The 23198-nt window shown below is 32.6% G+C and overlaps 1 protein-coding gene across 2 annotated transcripts in view; it reads left to right on the top strand.

The window, feature by feature from the left end:
- The window catches only part of STK17B (serine/threonine kinase 17b), a 51205-nt gene that overhangs the window by 5787 nt on the left and 22220 nt on the right, over positions 1-23198 (top strand). For both annotated transcript variants that reach the window (XM_077154516.1, XM_077154515.1), the window contains exons 2-3: positions 9646-9809; positions 15116-15328. In XM_077154516.1, coding sequence (XP_077010631.1) covers positions 9688-9809; positions 15116-15328 — 335 coding nt within the window. In that variant the 5' untranslated portion in view covers positions 9646-9687. The remainder of the gene's footprint in view (positions 1-9645; positions 9810-15115; positions 15329-23198) is intronic.

Below are 23198 nucleotides of genomic sequence, written 5' to 3'. Positions count from 1 at the left end.
GGAGCTGTTTCATAATTACAAGGGAAAATTTCCATTTCAAAATTGTCCTGTTTTAATCTAACAGACCTAACTAAAAGCCCAGGAAATTTGGAAATCAAATGCCAACACTTTCACTGAATCTTAAATTGTCTTAAAATTGCTAGTGTAGTATATTGTAGAACATATTTCCTATATGTAAAATTGACAGCTAAGAAAAACAGTGCTCCTCGACTTGCTGTTTCTCAAGAACTCTGATTGATTCTTGTTTTTTTTTAAAGAATTATTTGCACTCTGGGGCTATTTATTATGTCAGAAACATTAACAGTCATTTACATCTACCTCTCCCATACACTTGGGTAAACTTTAACTGTATTCAGGTGCTTTAGTTTTCCACAAACTGATGACAAAATTTAGTGTTTTTGATTTTTAAGTAGCTTTTAGTCTAGTGATAAAAATTATCAAAAGAATATTTGTTTGGCTATTTCAATTAAGAAATGTACTTAGAAATTAAGTTACAAGAACTTTTTTTTTGGTACGCTGTGTGACATTTCATTATTTGTTCCTGTGAGTATCCCATTAACCATTCAACCATTTGTTGATTTTTGTTGTTGTTTGTTTTGCTTGCTTGTTTGTTTTTTGGGAAGTGCATGGACTGGGAATTGAACCCAGGTCTCCCACACGGCAAGCAAGAATTCTACCACTGAACTACCCTTCTGCCTCCACAAGCACATATTTTAATCTAAGTGTATCATAATAAATTTTGAAATTTTCAAAGCATACTTTATTGACACTTTTTATTTCTTTGATTTATTTGTCCTTTTTGCAAATGGGCCTTGAATTTCAATGCATTTTTTTGTGTGAGGGTGGTGGTGCACTGTCTGGGAATTGAACCCAGTCTCCCTCATGGAAGGTGAGCATTGTACCACTAAACCACCCATGCACCCTTTGATGCCATTTTAAGTGTGTGAAGAAAGTGGTTTCTTTTACATTTATATGCAACATATTCTGAGTCACCCTTGAGTCTTTGCAGCTTCTTCCGGGAAAGAGAGTATAGTTATATCTTATGTATTTAAAAATCATTATTTTAATAGTAAGATGGTAGTTTCCTCTTTAATACTTAAAGGATCAGAGTCCATTATATATTGTAATAGTTACTGAATAAACAGTATTTCAGCAATGCTATTGAATTAAGTAAACAGTAATTTATTTTACAACAGAAACCTAATTTTCCTTCTGATGAGTGACAAGCGCTGTGTGTTTCTAGCCAACTGTGTTTCCGTTTTTCAACATCTTTCCATGCTGGTTCACAATTACAGGGTTTAATTTTCGTTCTGAATGTAGGAAGATAGGGTACCAGGCCTTATTGTCTTGGCACAGAATCAGGCCTGGGGGTCATTGCCTGGGATTTCAGCTCTTGAATATTTACTAGACTAGTCAGTTAACTGGCTTTCTATTGTGATTTTAAAAGGATTAAATTCTTGAATTATACTTTCTATCCAGTGTTAAAAACAAACAAACAAAACTAGTAGAAAAGTTAATATAAAGACCGCAGCTTCTTTGAGACTTTGAAAATCATCATCCCCTTCCTACACCAAAATGTTTCCTTCTAATAATAACTGATTAAAAATAATTACCTCTGCTACCAATAGAAAGTTCTTCCTTTACTTTTGATGGGTTCTGGATAAATAAGTCTCTAGTTCTCTGATTCCCTTGGAAATCCTGTTTTAAGTGTCTACGTAAAAACGAATCGTTACCCTGTAATTGTGTGGTTTACTTTGTTTTCCATTCACTTTTGAATTTATTTCATGAAGCTCTAGAGCCATTAATCTTTGATAGGACAACTTTTTGAATTTTCTGATTAGGGTAGCTCTTAAAATATTGATACTCTTAGCTGATGTTGTTATTTACAGGTAGCCACCTAGGGACAATATCCCTCATTTTATTTAACAGAAATACCCAATTAAGCAGAAACTAGCTGCATTTGAAACTCCAGTACTTAATTTCAAGATGGATCTCTCAAGTTCAGTTAAGCCCTCGAAGTTATCAGGCATACTTAAAAATCTTTTTGCTGTATTTCATAATTCTTATTATAATTCAGTTCTTCAAACATTTGTTGAATTTTCACCAGGTGCCAGAGACTATGCTGGGAGCTTGGACATAAAATAAATAGTTGACCCTTTAAACACAAAACAAAATTTCAGCTTAACATAATTAAGGTAAAGAGCTTTGCTAGCAGTCCTATTTGAAGCTTAAAGCAGAGGCATTTAACCCAGCCTGTGGGTTTTAGGCAAAGCTTCCTGAAAGAGGTGTTGTTCTGCGTTGATATGAAGAATACATAAGAAGAGTTAGCCTTTTACGGGCAGAAAGATGTTGCATGCAGAAAATAGCATAAACAAAGATGTGGAGGCAAAATTTGAGATATAAGTGTGGCAGGAGATGAAACTGGTATGTACCTAGCCTCCAGGAAATTTGTGTGTCATGCTAAGGAGTTATCTTTGTAGGTAATGGAGAGGTAATGAAGAAATCAAAGCAGACAATTTAATGCTCTACGTGTTTTCATTTATTGTTTATCATATATTCTATTTTTATGAAACTATTTGTTAACTTTGAAGTGAATATCATGAATACCTTAAAAATAGAGCTATTATAGGGTCTGTTTGAGTGGTTGTCTTGCTTTTTAACACATCACCTTTACTTTCTCCCTTCAATTAAGTCGAGGTCCAGAACAAGCCTAACATTTCCTTTTCTTCCTTCCTTCACTGGTCCATACTTCCCTCCTTCACTGAGCCATGCTGAATTCTTATCATAATGATTGTAGTGGAAGTTAATGAAAAAAAACCTTTGAAAATAAATTTGAGATACTACTATTCTTTGTAGTACTATATAATTGAAAACTTAATTTTATCTTGTCTTCTGTTACCCTGTTACTATTTCAAGGATCTGTTGTTGTTTTGAGTTTTTTTAAACCAGTATAGCCTGATAGAGTGTTATGAAATGGATTTCAAATAGAACACAACAGAGTGATAACTTAGAATATTTATAGTATATTGAGCTATGGTAGATGATAAGAAAAGGTCTGAAGTTTATTTGTTGAAGTTGAGTTGAAGAGAATTAGGTGGGAAATTTAGGGAGATACTAGGTGAGACAGGGAGCTGGCCGATAACCTTCATGTTTCCAAGAACCTTCCAAATGAAGGCAACCAGGTATTTGTGGAAGATTTGGTGGACAAAGGTGACATTCATGTTCCACATTATATGCAAAATTGGGCAAGGAAAAAGAAATGGGAAAAAAGCAAGACTGTGAGAACAGGTTCAAGTAAAAGTAAATAGAAGGGAAATGAGTTTGAGAAATTCTATAGTAGTTTGTAATGTAGCTATATTAGCAATAAGTAGATAAGCACAGGGTTCAGTCATCAGAAATGTACTTCTCTTTTTCTGAGATATGGCTTCTGTTCAGCACATTCGATGTCAGAAGTGTATCACAATTCAAAAAATGATTTTTGCATTGACATGTATTTAAAAAACTGGTTGCCTGCTGCTGTTCTTAGTCACATTTATAGTCAAACAAATAAATACCTGTGGCATATTTTACTTTATGATGACCCACAGTACAGATGAGTGTTAGGGAATTTATCGTACAAAATTAAGCACAAGCCAGTCTTCATTAGGAAAAATTATTCCTAATACTATTGTCATTAGAAAATAGTATTAGTACATTGAATATATGGTTGTGTCTATATTGTCATTATCCAGTTTAATCTTTAAAAAAAATCTAAGCACTTCTTCCTTCTACTATAACTTAATAATAGGCATGACCAAACTTAATTTTCATTGGTATATTTAGATATCATATTTTGGATTTTTTTTCAGAGAAGTTCCAGGATGAATGGATTTTTCAAGCAATACTCATATAAAGGCATATGTCTTAAGGTTACCAATTGTTATTCTTTATATAGAACCATAAGTATAATGTTAGTTCAGAATTTGCTAAATATTTTTTTCCTATGCAATATTAAACAAGGCATTAACTCTTGCTTAGTATTTACCTTAAAAGCTTACATGGACCCTACGTATGAACTGACATAGGATTTGGATAATGAACTCTATTGGCTCTACACATAAATGCGCAGAAAACATTGAGGCCTTTTAAAATCTGAGCAATAATGTCTCTTGAAATCCTGAACAATTAAACCCTTACCATGTAAATAGATAAAGTCTGCTATTGCAAACTGAATTTCCACAATTAAATCTGGTCATAGATTCCCAACCATCTTTTTTATACAAAGGCTTTTGTTACTTTATAAGTCAAATTATTTTATAGATCAGGTAGTACCTGATCAGTGTAGATAACTTGAACAAAGGAAAATATAAATGCTGTCCATAATTCCACCACCCAAAGATAGCAACTGTTAACATTTTGCAATAGAATTCTTTTTGATTTGTTTTTGTATTTTCACATAATTATACTATACATAAAGTTTGGTGTCTTCCTTTTTTTTTTACTTAACATTATAAGTTGAAAAAATTATGATATTAAAATGTTATTTGAAAGCATAATTTATATTGAATATATATAATATTCTGTTATATAGATGTATTTAACCACTTTTCTATTGCTGGACTTTAGGGTCCATTTATTCAACAAGATTTTGAAAATTTTTTTTCTCTGTTATAAATGTTGTTTCATTAAACATAAATCTCTTTTACTGCATGTTCTGGTTTGCTAGCTGCCGGAATGCAAAATACCAGAAACAGAATGGGGAATTTAAAAGGGGAAATTTAATAAATGGCTAGTTTACAGTCTAAGGCCAAGAAAATGTCCTAATTAAAACAAGTCTATAGAAATGTCCAATCAGAGGCATCCAGGGAAAGATAACTTGGTTCAAGAAGGCTGATGAAGTTCACAGTTTCTCTTAAGTGGAAGGGCACATGGTAAACACAGAGTTTCTCTCTCATCTGGAAAGGCATATAGTGAACACGTTCAGGGTTCCTCTCGCATCTGGAAGGTCACATGGTGAACACGGCATCATCCACCAGCTTCTCCTGGCTTCCTGTTTCATGAAGCTCCCCGAGAGGTGTTTTCCTTCTTCACCTCCAAAGGTCGCTGGCTGGTGGACTCTGCTTCTCGTGGCTATGTCGTTCTCCTCTGCTCTCTCTGAATCTCCCATTCTCCAAAATGTTTCCTCTTTTATAGGACTCCTGAAACTTATCAAGACCCACCCAAATGGGTGGAGACATGTCGTCCCCTAATCCAGTTTAACAACCACTCTTGATTAAATCACATCTCCAGGGAGATGACCTGATTACAGTTTCAAACATACAGTATTGAAAAGGGATTATTCTGTTTTATGAAATGGGATTTAGATTAAAACATAGCTTTTCTAGGGGACATACATCTTTTCAAATCAGCACACTGCATCACAACATTGTGAGTGTAATTAACAGCGCAGAATTGTATATGTGAAGGTGGTTAAAAGGGAAATTTTACGTCATATATATGTTACCAGAATAAAAATTAAGAAAAAAAATCTTTGACTATATCCAAGACCAATACTGACTCTTTTGAAAATTGAGAGCAGAAAATACTTATTCGAATTGACCATTTAGTAGCTGATGTATTGAGCATCAGATAAGCATCTTAGATCTGTAGTCTAGTTGAGGTACATGTCTTACAATCAAGACCCTATACGCTAATAGAATTTCAGAGAGATTCTGTGTATGGAAATAGGGAGATTATAGCTACTTAACTGTGGCAGGGGACTGTGTAGAGATTATCTTTAGGCAGAACATTAACTTATTTTTTGGACAAGCAAGATGTGTCTTCACTAACATTGTTCCAATATCATTCTATATGAGTTCATTGTATGTGTATATATATTTAAATGCTTTCAAACTTACAGGAAAGTTATAAAAATAATACCCAAGACACCCAGTTCCACCATTTTTGACATTTTGCCACTTTTGCAGTATCATTCTATCTGTCTATCCATCTGTCAATCCATTTTCTGAACATTTGATTAGAGGTTGCATGTACATGATGCCCCTTGAACATTTAATATTGCTATGCACATTTCCTAAGAGAAAGATATCCACTTATGTAATCACCTCAAGTGCAATTATCAAGTTCAAAAAAGTTAGCGTTGAAATGAAGCTTACAATCTATATTCCATATATTCATATGTCCCAATTAGTGTCCTTCTAAGCCTTTTCTTCTTCCTTGCTAAATCCCATCCAGGATCATGTATAGCATTTAATTGTCATTGTCTCTTTAGTTGCATTTTCCTTTTCTTTTGTTTTTATTTATGGGAACATATATACAAACATAAGGTTTCCCATCTCAGCCATTCCCAAGCATAGCATTCAATGGGATTAATCAAATTCACAATATTGTGGAAACTTCACCACCTTCCTTTACTAAAACTGTGCCATCTCCCCAAATGGAAACCTTATGCATTGCCCATGGCAGCTCTAATTTCTGTCTCTATGAGCTTGCATATTCTCAAGTATTTTCTTTCTACTTTCCATGGGGCTTAAATGTAACATCATAAATCTAAAATAATCTCGTTTGCTTTGATGCCAATTTAGCATCAGTATTAAGTGCAAACTGTTTTCCTATACTCTTCTGTCCCTCCACCTTTATGCAGTTCTTGTCACAAATTGCATGTTTATATGAGTTTAGAACCACTGATTTGTCATTATTACATTTTATGCATTTGCCTTTTAGATCTTGTAGGAAGTAAAAAGTAGAGTTAAAAACAAAAATACAATAGTACTGGCAATTTTATTTGCCTTCGTTGGTACCCTTACCATTTCTTCATGTGCTTCATTCTGTTGTCTGTTGTCCTTTCCTTTAAACCTGCAGAACTCTCTTTAGCATCTCTTGTAGGACCAGTCTGAGGGTGATAAACTCCCTCAGTGTTTGCTTATATGGGAGTGTCTCAATCTCTCTGTCATTTTTGAAAGATAGTATTGCCAGAGATGGAATTCTTGGTTGGCAATTTTTTGTGTATAGCGCTTTAAATATATTATCCCACTGATAACGTATTTTGCCTCCATGGTTTCTGATGAGAAATCAGCACCTAATCTTATTAAATTTCCTTTGTATGTGACATGTCACTTTTCTCCTCTGACTTTCAGAATTCTCTTTTAAGTGGCATTTGAGAGTTGATTATAGTATGCTATGGCCTGGGTCTATTTGGAGATTGTTGAGTATCTTGGATGTTAATATTCATGTTTTTTAATTAAATTTGGGAAGTTTTCAGCCATTCTTTCTTTGAATATTCTCACTGCCCCTTTCTTCTCCTTCTGAGACTCACACAAGGCATATATTAGTATACCTGATGGGGTTCTGCAAGAGCCTCAGGCTTGCTTCACTTTTCTTCATTCTTTCTTCTTTATACTCCTCTTGCTGAATGATTTCAATTGTCTTATCTTCCTGTTCCTGATTCTTTCTTCTGTCACTCCAATCAGATGTTGAAACCCTCTAGGGAATTTTTAGTTTCTGTTACTGTGGTCCTCAGCTCTGTTTGGTTCCCTTTCATAATTCCTATCTCTCCATTGTTATTTTCTTTGTATTCATCTTTAATTTTCCTCATTTACACTAGTTTTTGTCCATTTTTCCTTTAGCTCTTTGAGCATGTTTAGGAACATATTTTTTAATGTCTTAGTCTGGTATATATCCCAGGTCTGAGTTTCTTTATTGATAGTTTTTAATGCTTTAATCTTCTCCATTGCCTGAGCCGTCACTTACATCACTTTGTTTTGCCACTCTTTGTTGAAACCTGGACATTTTGATATTTTAATGTATTATTGCTGAAATTTAGACTCTGAGGGCATGTTCCCTTAAGCTTTTATCCAGCAAGTGCTAAGACATAGGTTTCTTTGAATGCTGGGAACTAACCAAAAAAAAAGGGAACAAAGAAAACATATTTCTTGTCATTGCAGATTGACCCATATGAGGGCCCTTTTTCAGGGCTTACCCATGCAATGAATTTGGAAAATAACTCCAGGTCAAAGGTTATTTTAAAATTTTGTTCTTTAGAGCTCTGCCAGATAGATTCACTTATCCATCCTTACAGGATTGAATTATCAAGCCTTGCAAGATTGAAACTTAGTAATCAGGGAAATGCAAAGTAAATCACAATGAAATTCTATTTCACCTTTATTGAACTAGAATAGCAAAAATTAAATAAAACTTGGAATCGAGGAAGTTTTGACTGGGAAATGAATCAATAAAGCCTCCCCACAAAGTACTAGTGGGAGTGTAGAATAGAATTGAAAAGAAGAGACTGACTTCAACTGTAGCTATATTTTGTTTGCATGTTTTTAACTTAAATGAAATACGGCAAAGTAATAATACTTGAAAGAGAAAGCTTTTTGTGGTATTTCTATACATTTGAAATATATCTTGTTAAAGTAGTAAGACTCAGTGAAGTTAAATTATTTAGTTAAGGTGTCATTGCTAGTATTTTGGAGAAATGGGATCCAGACCCAGGTGTGTTTCATTCCAAATGTCCTTTTCAGAATACTACATTCCTACCCTTAGACTCTAAGACATGTACCCCCAAAATGTCAGGGTTTTGTTTCCCCAAAGACAAAGGGGTTTTAGAGAAAAAGATTATTGCTTCTTTGAGAATAAAACCAAGAAGAGAAATTATAGAAATGGAAAACACTGAACTCTAATCATACTCTGCCCATGGCATTTGAATTTAGAAAGATAAAGAACAATAGATGTCAGTAGCAAATAGGGGAAGGAAGAAGGTAGCTGAGGACTAAATGCCTAAGGGTTTATTATGGAAAGGTACTAGATGGATAGTACTGCATCTTTTATTAGGTAGGCACACCTGAGAGTCAGAAATATCTTGAAATATATAGTCTGCTATTATTGGGTGAATTCAGTTAATATGAAATAGTTGTTTTGAAACTAAAACTGAATGCTTGTTAATATCACAAAATTTAAGATAAGTAAGAGTTTCAAATATAGATTAGAACTCCAAAATAAGGTTTTGTGTATAGTTAACACTCATCCAACAAAATTGAATTCTTCAAACAACGTCTGTGCTAGGTTCTGCCCAAAGGAGAGAAACTTTAAATTTAGTAACTAACATCGTGCTGAATTTAGCACTGAAATGTAGCCAGTCTGTGAATCAAGTTTTATTTCTTGTAGTCATTCGGATGTCAGTAATATAACTCAACAATATGTGAATTCACCACTAAAAGGTTTGGTTTTGATTTTTGTTTGGCCATGTGAAATTAAATTTGAGATGAGTACTTTGTGATTTGTTTTGTTATATGAGTGGCTTAACTTTAAAAAATGAGAACTTAAAAATTAAATTGAAAGATTGCTTATACTGTACTTTTATTGTGACTTTTTAAGACGGGAATTTGAGAGGTCATACAGTAGTTTTACAGTAGTTTTATTCTGAAATGAAGTCAGTAACTTTGTTCAAGAGCCACAGAGGTGATACCAGTTTATATGTATGTTCTTGTCTTTTCCTTGCTGGTAGAATGTTCTCTTTAATCTTTCTTCTTCTTTTTCTTTCTTTGATTGTATCTTATAGCTATATTTGGAACTGCATAATGTAATGCAGATCTTGTCAAAGATGAGATAACATCTTTTTTTAAATTGCATTTAAGTTATATCCTTTCTCCTCTTTTTTTTAAATAGGTAAAATAAGTGACTAAGAAGGATTTCTGGGAGTCATCTAACATGTCTAGGAGAAGGTTTGATTGCCGAAGTATTTCAGGCTTGATAACTACAACTCCTCAAACTCCAATGAAAGTGGAAAATTTCAATAATTTTTATACACTTACATCTAAGGAGCTAGGACGGTAAGGAAACTTTATGATGTATATTCTGTTAAAATTCAAATTTGTATTTCTGTTTCTATAGTTCTATGGTAGAACTAATTTTGTATCATTAGTTAACAATGAGTAAGACATCATCTCTGTTGTTATATGGTATCTAGTGTTAACTGACTTGAAAATCAAATCTGTGGATGGGTTAATGATCTTATACATCCCACCCAGCTGCATAACCCCTGTTGTGAAGTCAGGTTTCTTATTTGAGGCTGTGCATGAGGAAGGAGCAGCTTAGCATAGTTGACAGCCCATTCCAAGCCTGGGCTCTGCCTTTAATAGTAGCTGTGTGATCACAGTTAAATTAATGAACCTCCTTGGGCTATAGTTTCCTCATCTCATAAGTGGGATGAAGATAATTATGTCTACCTTATATGGTTGTTGTGAAGATTAAATTAACATTTGTAAAGTGCTTATAAGGTACAGTAGTATATAAGTTTATGTTAAATAAAGTTTTTAAAAAATTGCTAGGAGACTGTAGTAGGTTAAAAAAAATGGTGACATTGTCCTCTTCTTTCCTAAATTGCACAGAATAATTAATTTATATTTGACAGTATAACCTGTATCACAAAGAATCCATGTTTTATGTGTTAAACTCTGCAAAAATACTTACTTGTTTTGGCTTAACCAAGGTGTAAAGTTCTTTGAGACCAATGAGTAACCCGATGTTATGATATGTTTTAGTACTTCTACCTTATATTTGAAAGTTATAAAGTATATACCAAGTTATTTAAGTCATATAGCCATCATCTGTTGAGCTTTAAATTAGAGGTGCTTAATGAAAGCTTGGAAAATGGCTGTCAGTTTATTATTTGCTTTTAGTTCTGGAGGTAAATGTTTTGGCTTATGTGAAAATGGCTTACTAAGTTTGTGTTTGTATTGATAGATGTACAGTAAAATTTATGATAGATTTTTAGCTCTGAAACTGTCAACATAAAAACAAAAATCAACTGAACCAACAAAAGTAATTCTATTCTCGGTGGTCTTTTATCTTAAGGGTAAAGGCAAGTCCTGTTTTTTTTCACTTGTTAGCTGTTGGATACTTTTCTTTTGCACAACAATGATGATGATTTTATCTGCCTAATCAAGCTAAGAATTAAATGTAAAAGCAGTTCATGTAATTCCTACATGTTTATTTTTTTACTCTATGTGCAAAATATTTGGGTGTGTTAAAAGTGTATTGAAAGATATCATTTTTTTTAATTTTAAAAATATTTTTTGTTTAGTTTTAAACCTGTTATAATTATTTGCCTTTGCGTTATAAGAGAAAAAAGTAAGTTTCTTTCACTTGCCTATATTTCACAGTGAATAATCATGGAACCATTTCATTGGATGGACTTCAGTGTTCACAGGTGTCATAATATATTTTTTAATGTAGTACAGCAATCTTGTCTGTAACTTCCCAGACAAGATGTTATTCAGCCTTAGTTTGAATGCTTTAGTGATAGGGAACTTAATATCTCAGAAGGTATCTGTTCCATTTTGGGGGTGTCTCTTAGACATAGAAAATTTTGTTTTTTACTCTGCTAACATCTACCCAACAGACATGGTTCTCCTTTTGTAGCTGCATAATATGTTCATCCATGTGAAAATACTTCAGATATTTGAATACGAGCTAAACATTACTAATTTCCTTAACTACTCGTATGACCTGATTTCCGGACAGCTTTTCTTGATCCATTCACCCTCTTCTGTACCACTTAGTGTTTTTCATTATCCCCTCTTAGAATGGGAGCCTCGAATTGGATACGATATTGTCAATATCTCACCATTTAGAATACGTGAAACTATTACTTCTATTGAGGTAGTCTAAGATTACCTTAGGAGTTTTCTTTCTTTTTTTCCAGCAGCTGTGTAAAATTTGTTCTATATGGCATCATATGGTGTATTAGTAGAAAACGAGACCAAGCTAGAAGTCAATTGACTTGTCTCTGTTCTGGATCTAACATTGGGTGATGTACTTTTCTCTAAGATAAGAGAGTAGACTAGAGCTCTTCAAGTTTCCTTCACTTGTTAAATGTTTGGAAACTGCTTTGAGCTGTAGGTGATTAGATATGCAGAGCCTTGAACAGTACCCACAGTAAAGGGCATTCTTTTCTATTTTTCTAAGTTACTACTTTGATTGGTAAATTAACATACATTTATTAACTCAATTTTGAAAAATAAAGGACATTAGGGGAGCTAAAAAGGCCACATACTTTTTTTCTTTGAGATTTGGAGAACTTAAAATTTGATGAAGACAAAATTAACAGTTCTAAATTGTTTTATACATGAAGTGCTGTTACAAATAACAATCCTAAATTTGAGTTGGGTGTACTTTAAAGCAGACACTCATGATAGGATCTGATTAGAACAAATTCAGGTTGCTATAAATGAGCCCTACCTGACATTTTTCTTTTAAATAGAATGAGCTAATGAGTCATATGGTGAATACTGATATGACTTTTTATCTGTCAGAAACTTGCTTAAAGTTCTTTAATAGTGATGCTAATGTTAATATCCTATATTTTGTGAAATAGAAATTAGGATCATAACTTTGTTTCTCCTGAGGCTTGCACATTTTGAAGTATATAGATATAATTCTAACATGTGGTGAACTGTAAAGTTACCTTTCCAAATCAACTGTTTTATATTATTTTAAGATGCTCATTTTAAGAATTTATAAACAGCGAACTGAAGAAAAATATACGAAAGTTCACAGTTCATTTTTTACTATTTAAAAAAATTGCAGTGTTCCTGTTTTTTAACATGTTGGGTAAGTTTTTTCCACCCTTCCCCCAACTGAGGCAAGGTTTCACAGGACTTCTTGTGGTTAGAAGGGTGAGGCAGATTCAGAAATAAACGTAGCTTCCTTTGTGGCTTACCCTTCCCCCTTTTTTCACAAGTTATTGTGTATTCAGAATGCATGGGTATGAGTTGAGTATTATTGTTAAGGATCTTAACTTTGTTTGAATTTTTTTACTAAATATAAGACAGGAACATTTTATATTGAAGATTGTATATTTTTGCTACTTCTAAACCACAATAAGCATTTTTAAATGGAAAATAATGTTTTTCTCCTCAGTCAGCTGATAATTATGATAAAAATATTTACCTTAATCATATATAAGTTTATATATGTATAATTTTATTGGAATCCCTGATCACCTTAAAAAATGTAAATGCTTTTCAGTACAGGATACAAAATACCACAGTATATGGTTAGGTGCATAACTCTTAAATTCATTCAACAAATATTTCAGTGCCTACAATGTGTTAGCACAGTATAGATTCGATAATTACTGTAGTAATTAGAACAAACATGGCCCTTGCCCTCATGGAGCTTTTACTTAGTGTTGAACCTTGATGAATAAATAATTATCAGTGTCATTTGGTTACCTTTGGTCTAGATTAATGAAGATTCCTTTAAAGAAAACCTCTTAAGAATATCTGAAACAATTAGTAGGTATTATTTAATTTTAGGTTGTCATTTCTGAGAGAATTCTGGCTTGTAGAGACAAATCATAAGATTGTAGTAGAACTTAATTGTCACGGTTGGTAATATAAACTATATATTATTTCAGCTGTACAATTTAGTTTGTTAATTAGTTTCTGTTTCCTAAATTTTTACAAGGTGATTTTCTTTATAAAACTCAAATTTTCCTTCTTACTTAAGATTCATTTTTGCTTCTAAATCTAAGTAAGAATTGACAGAAGTGAGTAAGTTGTACTTTTTAAAAAACTGTTTTACCAGTAGGAGTTATCTTGAATGGTTAGAATAGAAAGCTAGGAATTCACATTCCACAGTTTAATCCATATGTGACCTTTTATGAGTTATTTAATCTCATTCTGACTCAGTTTATCTAGTATAAAATTTACAAAACACAGGTAGTTTAAATATAAAATAAAGGGACTGCTTTAAATTTTTGTTTGCAAAATTTGTTTACAAATTGAAATGCAAAATTTGTATTATTTCATATATATTATGTTAATATTTTATAGTTAAAATGAAACATTCTCAAATCTTAAATGAAAATTGCTTTCAAAGAAGCAGGTTTGTGAATGTAGATCTATTTAGTTGATACATATTTTGATGTTGAAGGGTCAAATTATAGCTTTTTCACTTATTTTTTCCCTTGGCATCAGTAGCTATTTACTTTTTTCAGCTTGGTTTCCAGTCCTTCTCATTGGCACTAATTTTGAGGGAATTTGGAAAATAAAGAGTAGGAATCTTTGTCATCCAGGCCCTTGTGAATAGCAAGTATAATATAATCAGGCGATTTATTTTGCTGATATCTTTCCACCTCTACCACCCATGAACACCAAGTGTACTAAAATGTATTTCCCTTGCTAATATGTTGTGATGGAAATATATTCTTAGGGAGATTGGAGCAAAAAGGATTGTGGAACAAATATTTCTTTCTTAAGTTCCTTTATTTCTACCTGATTTGTTAGTATCAGAAACTGGAGAGTGATTTAGGCCTTAGGATGAGGCTTTGGACTCCCTAGACTCAGGCTTAGAGACTTTGTGGATGGAGTTCAAATTCTGAAAACCCTCTGGAATTGTATGTAAAACTTTCCATTTAAGGGCATGATGTACATTTTTCTGGGAAGAAGTCAATAGTGTTTATTAGTTTCTCAAAATAGCTTTAGGTCTTTAGAACTAGATTTTGGGTGACTGTAAACTTGAAATATTCAAATTTATCAATAAAAACTATAATTTTGACTGTCTTAAAAAATTGGCTGAGGTGCTTAGCACTCTATTAAAGAGACTTATAGCTAGTTTTGCCTTCATTTTAATTATTTATATTGAGAGAAGGCTCTTTTGATGAGGGAGTTAATGTGACAACCTATGAAGGGTATGGTCTTTGGAAATAGACCTTAGTTTAAATCTTTACTTTGGCCAAGTTACTACTGCTCTTTGACATCTGCAAAGTAGAGTATATTTACAATATAGGATTGTTATGATTCTTAAATGCAATAATTTATATGAAGAGTATAGCATGTAGTTGGCATGCAAATGAGATTGTATCATAATATAGTGAAAAATATTTTTTATACTTTTTTATATCTTTTTTATACTGTTATTAAGTTTGCCATTTATAATTTTTATGAGATAGTACTATAATTTCTATTAAAGTACATGAAATATTTGATTCATTCAAGAGATAGAGCCAAATTCCTTAATGGCATGAATGCTTGAAAGGATTAACCTTAATTTAGAAGTTTACTACTCTCTGTATTTTACCAGTATTTTCTATGAAAAAGTCAAAATTAACCTTTCTTATTTTTTCCCCTAGAGGAAAATTTGCTGTAGTTAGACAATGTATTTCAAAATCTACTGGTCAAGAATATGCTGCAAAATTTCTTAAAAAGAGAAGAAGAGGACAGGATTGTCGAGCAGAGATTCTACATGAGATTGCCGTGCTTGAATTGGCGAAGTCCTGTCCCCGCGTGATTAATCTTCATGAAGTCTATGAAAATACAAGTGAAATCATTTTGATACTGGAATAGTAAGTGTATACTGTAGCAAATTTATACCTATTTTAATTGGTAGGATAAGCTGATTTTTGAAACAATTAAGAATGATACAATTATGACAAGAACTTGTAAAGATTCCTATTGATAAAATGTTAAAGGGTCACAGTTTGTATTCAAATATTTTCACAAGCCTAAATGTACAGCCTCACAAAACATATGCAAAACTTTAAGGTATTAATAAAAGAGCAAGAAAATAAACAAATGACAACACAATATTTGGGGAATGTGGAGAAAGGTATATACTTATGTTTTGCTAATAACGTGTGAATTGGTTGAAGTTTTTTGGAAAACAGTCTAAGGAGCAAATACACTTGAAGTCGTTTATGTATTTTTGTCCATCTATTTGAAAAACACCTCCAAGGAGGACATAAAGATAAAGTGCTTAAAGGCATGCCTGACACATTGTTTGTTAAAGAAACACAATTAATATACATGATGTACAAAACATGTTAGCAATCATAGTAATAAGAAATAAAACATGTCTTCCCACTAGTGAGTGAAATATTGAAAACACCCAAATATTTAACAACTTGTCAGGTTGGGGGTAGAAAATGCTGGTGGTCAGCTGTGTTGTTAACCAATATCTTTGACTATAAATAGTGACTTTTTTGTGCATGGTATGAGTCAGACACATTTATTACAAATATGTAAAATATGTGTTTGAGCATCTGAAAACAGAAGAGATCAGCTAAATTTGTTTAGTATGCTCTAGATTCTGATAGTTTTTTAAATAAAATAAATATTTTATAATGAACTAAAGAATGAGTATTTTTTCATAAAAAACATATTGGTAAATATAGTAATTATTTTTAGCAGTTAATCAGTATCATTGCCTTTTTAAATTTAAAAGTTTATTAGCCTTATTTTAGTGTTATTGTAAGGATGTGTAGGGTTTGTTTATATATTAATGAAAAGTGAATATATTTTTGAATCAGGAAATAAATCGCCTGCAATCAATTTGTCAATGAAAATACAAATTTTGTAAAATATTAAGCTGGCAAGTAGTCTATTTAAGAATGAATACTGTGTACATTTTCCAGGAAACTTAGAAACCATATTGATATTTTATAGCACCCTAAAATAAATTAGAATCACAGAAAAGACTACAGCATACAAATATGATTTCATTTTTCATACATTTTATGATTTTTTTGGTCAAAGGTTCTTCAGCTGACCTTTTAAAAGTTATCTACTTGCATATTGTCTGCGTGTTTAAAGCATTTAAACAGTAGCTAACAAAACAGAAAAGGAATACTTGGTAGAGAGCATATATACATAAAAACATTGACCACTTTTCATAACAGCCTCTATTTTGGGTTCATCTAAACAGCAACAACAGAATATGGCAGTAAACATTGTTCATCTTCTGAAAACTGACTCAGGTACTCTAACCAGTTAATTGATTTCCTTCGGGCAGGATTATGATGGATTTTTCTACCTCGAGGTGAAAATGTAGCAAGCCCTTAGCAAATGCTTGAGTGGATTAATATATTTCATTTCTTACCAGATTACCTGAGACCTACTAAAATTTAATGCTAGCACTTTGGTTTATTTACTATGCCTACTGCAGGTGCATTTTCACATCAGACCATCTCAGTGGAAGGTAAAACTTGGTCCAACAGGTTTAATTGTTTTAATGAGGTGGCATAATCTTGGAAAATAAAAATCTTGAAAATAGAATGCTGGAATTTTTACTTTATTAACTCTTGCCAATTTGATTTCTCCCCAAACCAGCCTGCTTACTCATCCCAGGCTTTTTTATTTTACAAATTTTCAAATCTACAGAAAAGTTGGAAGAATACTATAATTAACACCCTTATATTAACCCTTCTTCTTAATTTTCCAACTGTTGACATTTTGCCATATTTTCTGAATCATGTGAAATTAAATTGTAGGTATCATGATACATCTCCTTTGCATGCTGAGTTATTTATTCCTAAGAAGAAGGGCATTCTCCTCCATAACCAGCACCAGTCTCAAACCTAAAGAAAGTTAACATTAACTCAATACCGGAATTATTCACAATTAAATTTCTTTAATTACCCCCATATATCTTACAGACCAATTTTTTTCTTCTAATACAAGATCCGATTAAGATTAGTAAATTGTGTTTACTAATTAGTCATTTTGTTTAATTTTTCATGCGATTGACTTTTTGGGGGAAATCTAGGCCAGCCGTCATGTGTAGTATATCCCACATTCTGAATTCATCTGATTCATCATTATTAGTTTAGGTTAAGCATTTTTGGTAAGAAGACAGTGTGGCTGATGATATATATTTCTTATACATCACATCAGGTAACAATAATGTCAGGTTGTTCCATTATTGGTTTTGCTAAGTCTGAACATCGTTAAGGTGGAGTCTACCAGCTATCTCCATTGTAAAGGAACATTTTCCCTTTGTAATTAGTAGGTAATCTCTGTGGAGATATTTTCTCTTCTTCAACAACTTTTTATCCAGCGATTTCTGTAACCATTGAGACTACTTCCTGAATTATTGTAACAGCTGTTACAAAATGATGATTTTCTAATTCACAAAATGGTGATTTTTACTTCTGTTATTCCTTCTAAATTTATTAATCTGGCATTCTTCTGTAAAGAAGAGTACTCCTCCCCTTCTTTCTTCTTCCCCCCTCCCCTTTAAAAAATATCACTGTAGATTCTTGTTGTTTAATTAATCATTTCCTACCATTATTCTTTTTTTCATGCTCAAATTGTCCCAAATTTTATCAGTGGTGCCCTTTCAGGCTATTTCCTTTACCCTTTTGACATGATGTCATTGAGGAGTCTGAGAACTTCCTTTTGCTAATGGTACAAGATTTCCAGGTTTAACACATATTTTTCCTGCCTTGGCTGGTATTCAGCCATCTTTCCCAAAGTCTGGTTTCTTTTAGTAGGGAATGATATTTGAAACCAAAATCTGGGTGCTGGACATGCGCATTGCTAATGGCCTTTTCCAAGAATACTGCTCCGAAATGATGTTTTTTAATTCATCAGTTTATTCTGATAGCTCCAGTTCACATCCACTACCACAGGGTTCTTTATCACCTTTTTCCATTCTTCATTTATATCTCCTTTCTCCCACAGTGAGAATCTCTATTCATTTGCTTTGTTCTACAATATATACAAAATGGTTTCAGCAGAAAAACACCAATACCATTACCAACAGCAAACTACTTAGTAAAGTTCAACATTTCGCTGCTGTTCTTTTTGTGCTTAGAATATACCCACTAAGGGTGTGCAGTCAGTTATGTAATTAGGTACGTTTGTTTCTGGTCATTGGATTTGATTATTTAACCTTTTTTATTTGCTTTTTTTAATAATAAAAAATCCAGATTCAGAACTAAAAAATATATTAAAAGATATACTACAAAGTCTTGCTCCCATTTCTATCCTTTCTACTCTTTTCCACTTAATTCCTATAGGTAACCATATTTATCACTTTCTGACTTGCTCTTTATGTGCTCCTTTTTTGCAAATATAAACGAATCTATATATATATTTTTTCGTCCATCCTTAAACATAGCATATAATATTTTGCAACTTGCTTTTTTCCCACTTAACAATATACCCTAGAAATCATTCTATATTATTTTATATGCATCTCTCTTACTATTAGGATTGCTGTTTTTTTAAATGGCTGCATAGTGTGACATTGTATTGATGTACTAAGATTTATTCAGTCAGTCTTCTATGGGTGGGCATTATTTGTGGAGTTGTAACATTAGAGTAAATTCCTACAAGGGGGATAGTTGGTCAAAGACTTAATGTTTTATTAGATGTGCCAAATTTTCCTCCATAGGAGGGTGGCGGTGGCACAAAAACACTTTGGACTTTTTTTGAATTGTTACATTTGCTAATCATATTAATCTAACTTCAACTTTCTTTTGGAATTACTATAGTTACAAGGTCTGGTAGAGGTATTTTAATTGGCTTTTGTGTTTTGTTTTGCTTCTACCGAATCTAAAGCTATTTTTTGAACCAAATTAAATTGTTTACTTTAAAACTGAACTTAAATGTTTTCAAATTATCATTTTAAAAACAATCATTAACTCTTTCATTTCTGTCTTAGTGATATATAGTCCATGGGAAAGCATTTTATTTCCAGTTTTAAAGTTTAATTTTTTTAGCCCTTTTTTTGACTGTTTATTTGAAACTGTGTTAGATCTCTTTATAACTTGGGGGGAGTTTTGAGGATAGTTCACTTATCCCATCCCTACTCTCCAAAAGGCAAAGACTTTCCCATAAAAAGTGTTTTAAAACCATATATGAGAATTAAAAAATATATACATACAAAGCTTTCTTTACTTTTAGAAATAAGGGATTATCTAATTGGACATAGTGAAGTATTAATTCTGAGTTTTGAACTAAGTAAAATTTATTACAAAGAATGTTATTTTTTGGAGGAGATGGGGAAAAAAGTTTGTCCTGGAAATAGTAAAGCTCATAAGAGAAACTTGCTTATTATTTTAGTTTCCTGACTGTGTTAAAAGCAAGTACCATACAGTGGTTTGGCTTAACAACAAGGAATTTATTGATTCAAAGTTTTAGAGGTTACAAGGCTTGCTTCTACTTGGGGTTGGTATCTTCTGACTGGTAATCTTTGGGATTCCATGGCTTTTCTGTCACATGGTAACACACATGGTGGTAGCATCTCTTTTCTCTTTTGGGTTCTATTGATTTCCAGCTTCTGGAAGCTTCTGACTGCTTCCTGGTAGCTTTTAGTGTATCCAGTTTCCTTTGCCTTTAAGAATGTCAGCTATATTGAATTTAGCACCCCACCTTTCATCCCCTGCTCAGTTTTGTCACACTTTAACTGATAATATCTTCAAAGGTCCTATTTACAGATGTTCACAGCAACAGAACAAGAGGTTGGGACCTGAACAAGCTTTTTCTTGGGGACAGACATGATTAAGTCCTTAACATTTAAGTTCACCAGAGACAACTGTGAGAAATTATGTGGGAGAGAAATAATATTTTATTTTTATCAAGAAATTTACCAGTTTATGTTGCCTATTATCTTTAAGTAAATATTACAGAAAATGATGGGAACCATAGAAAACATGCAAAAGAAAATAGAAAGCTCACCTTCTAGAATGAGCTCAAATCACCAAAGTAATACGTTTTCGTTTCAGCAAACAACAGTTTCAGCAATAATGTATTGTTTACTATATAGCAGGCACAATGCCAAACACTTTTTCTCTGTTCTCATTTGATTCTTTAAATAGCTTCCACTCACATGCTCTAGTTTATAGACAGAATATAGATAGAGTATCTGGCTAGAATATCTTTCTAATCTAAGCCAAATTCCATGGTCTTTATTTCCCCCTGGAAGCATAGTAATATATTTTAAAGAAACCCTTAATATAAAAAAAATTTTTAATGATTTCACTTTGATCACTACAAGCAAATATTTACTTTAAAAATCTTTATTATGGCTTTTCAGAGTTGTAGGATTAGATTTGCTTTGTATTGATAAAGATGGTATGAGGTGTTAGAGAACTTCTGGATTGATCAGAAAAAAGATTTGACTATGGAATAGCGTAGCACCATTTTAACGATGAGCTTTATGACGTGTGTGGACAGGTTTACTTGAGAGGGAAGTCCCTCTTAGCAGGAGAACTTTCAGGCTGTAGTGGGAGACTACACCCAGAAGAGGAGCAGGGCAAAGGAACCCCTGGGGGAGAAGGTTGGAGACAAGACTTTGGTATCAAGGTGATGATGGACTTCAGCAGCACAGTGGAGCGTCTCTGGGCCGGAGAGCTCTGATGGACAGCAGTGGTTTAAGGTCTTTTATAGCCCCAAGTTTGTCTTGTCTATGCCTAGCAGATGTTGGATGCTGCAAAGAAAGCAGGCCTCTAATGGACTAAAAATATGCTTATTTGTGCTATATTTTAAATAATTGAATATATAAGAATTTGAGCTTGGCACCATGAATGGGCTTTGGGCTAATGGTCCTATCTTGCTGTGAAAAAAGTAAACAGTATAGGAGCCAATATACAGGGGCCATCTTTGGTCCATTTATATAACAGGGTTTACTTTGTTTTACTGAAAATTTTGGCTCTCTAGTACGCAAAGAAATCCATCATTTTGGATAGGAAAGTATTCTGATTTTAATCTTTTATGTGAATTTTATTTTTATTGTGTTGAGGGAGTGTTTCTAAAAAAATGTTCTCTACTTCCCTACTAATTTTTAAACTGTGCTCCAGAGAGCTGTAAAAGGAAGATGTATATCTAGATAGTATATAGGGCAGGGTTACATGACAGTGTACCTGTGCTAAAGTACTGTTATCAACATATATACAACACATGCACAAATGCATAAACAATGCATGCAAGAATTCCAGATTTCTAAGTGTATTGGTTAATATCCTTCAGGGGGCAAACTATTCTTACATAAGAAAGAAACAGAAGTTGACCCTTAGTGTACCTTCTAGGACTATGTGATAATGATATTGGTGGCTTTTCCGACTGTAGAGATATTTTTCTTGTCTATATATAGTCACTTTTTAAAAACAAGTCTGAATGGCTTATTTTAACAATGTTTACTTGTTTGCTACTCACTGCTTCCATTTATGCTTCTAATTTCTGCTAACATCTGCAACTTGATTTTCTGTGTTATCTGCTCTTTTACCCCTTTTTAACTCTTCCTAATTTCCTGTTACCCATTGCTCTACTTTTGTCTCTCCTCTGTGTGAAGAAATGGCTGTCCCAAAAAAGACATTGGTCAGTCTGCCAAATTAAAGGAAGATACAGTCTGATTGGCTAACCATCATAGCATTTTGTTTGATGTTATTATTGAAACAAAAAACAAAAAAAATTAAAATATTTTTAGTGGTTATAAAAGCAGTATCTATTCATTGTGTTAACAATAGAAGATAGAGAAGATAAAAATGACAAAATGTGGTTAATTTTTGGCATATACCTATATTTTAAGCCTTCTAATTTTTTATTCTATGCATATGTACCTTTTGAATCAAAGTTATAATCCACTGGACATACCCTATCATAATCCTTCTTTTTCATTTAAGAATATGTTGGACACATTTTTATATGTTCAATATAGTTTTTCTAAAAATGTTTAATTCTGAAGACCCGGGTTCGATTCCCGGTGCCTGCCCATGTAAAAAAAAAAAAAAAAAGATTAAAAAATAATAATAATAAAATAAATAAAAATGCTTAATTTAGCAAAGACTTTTAAATTGCCTTCAAAATCAGAGTTGAAAAATAAGTCCCCCCCAAAATAAAGGTTGCATGCTGGCTAGATTTGGAATAAATATTTACTGACTCATTATAATAATAGCTAATATTTATTGAATGTTTACTATGTATCAGAGACTCTGGTAAATACTTACATTGACCTGCTTTGGTTTTTATAATGTCTGTTGTACTAAGTTCTTTATATGTATTAACTAATTTAATTCTTATACCAACCTTATGAAGGTAGGAGCTACCGTTATTCATATGTTAAAGTAGAAGAAACAGAGGCACATTTTGTCCCAGTTTACATAGCTAGTAAATGACACAACTAAAATAGAACCTAGTCAGTCTTGATTCCAGAAATCACCCCTATAATCACTCTGCTGTCCTGTCTCATGTTCTAGGCCCTAGGAAGTATTTTACCAACTTTATATCAGTTTCATTTTTAATTGTATTTTAGTTTGAATTTTAGAATTAATTAGTAGGGAGTTCTGTTTATTAATCTACTGAATGTAATGTAAAATGTTGTTACATAGTTTCAGTGTTCAGAATGAATTTTTCACCTAAAGCGATTTATATTGCTGTACATATGAAGAATTCAGACCTTTCTCTTATTTTTATTTCTTAATAGTGGATGTGAAT

Source organism: Tamandua tetradactyla, chromosome 3, assembly GCF_023851605.1.
Source record: "Tamandua tetradactyla isolate mTamTet1 chromosome 3, mTamTet1.pri, whole genome shotgun sequence".
Lineage (NCBI taxonomy): Eukaryota > Metazoa > Chordata > Mammalia > Pilosa > Myrmecophagidae > Tamandua > Tamandua tetradactyla.
This window is presented reverse-complemented; position numbering and strand designations above follow the sequence as displayed.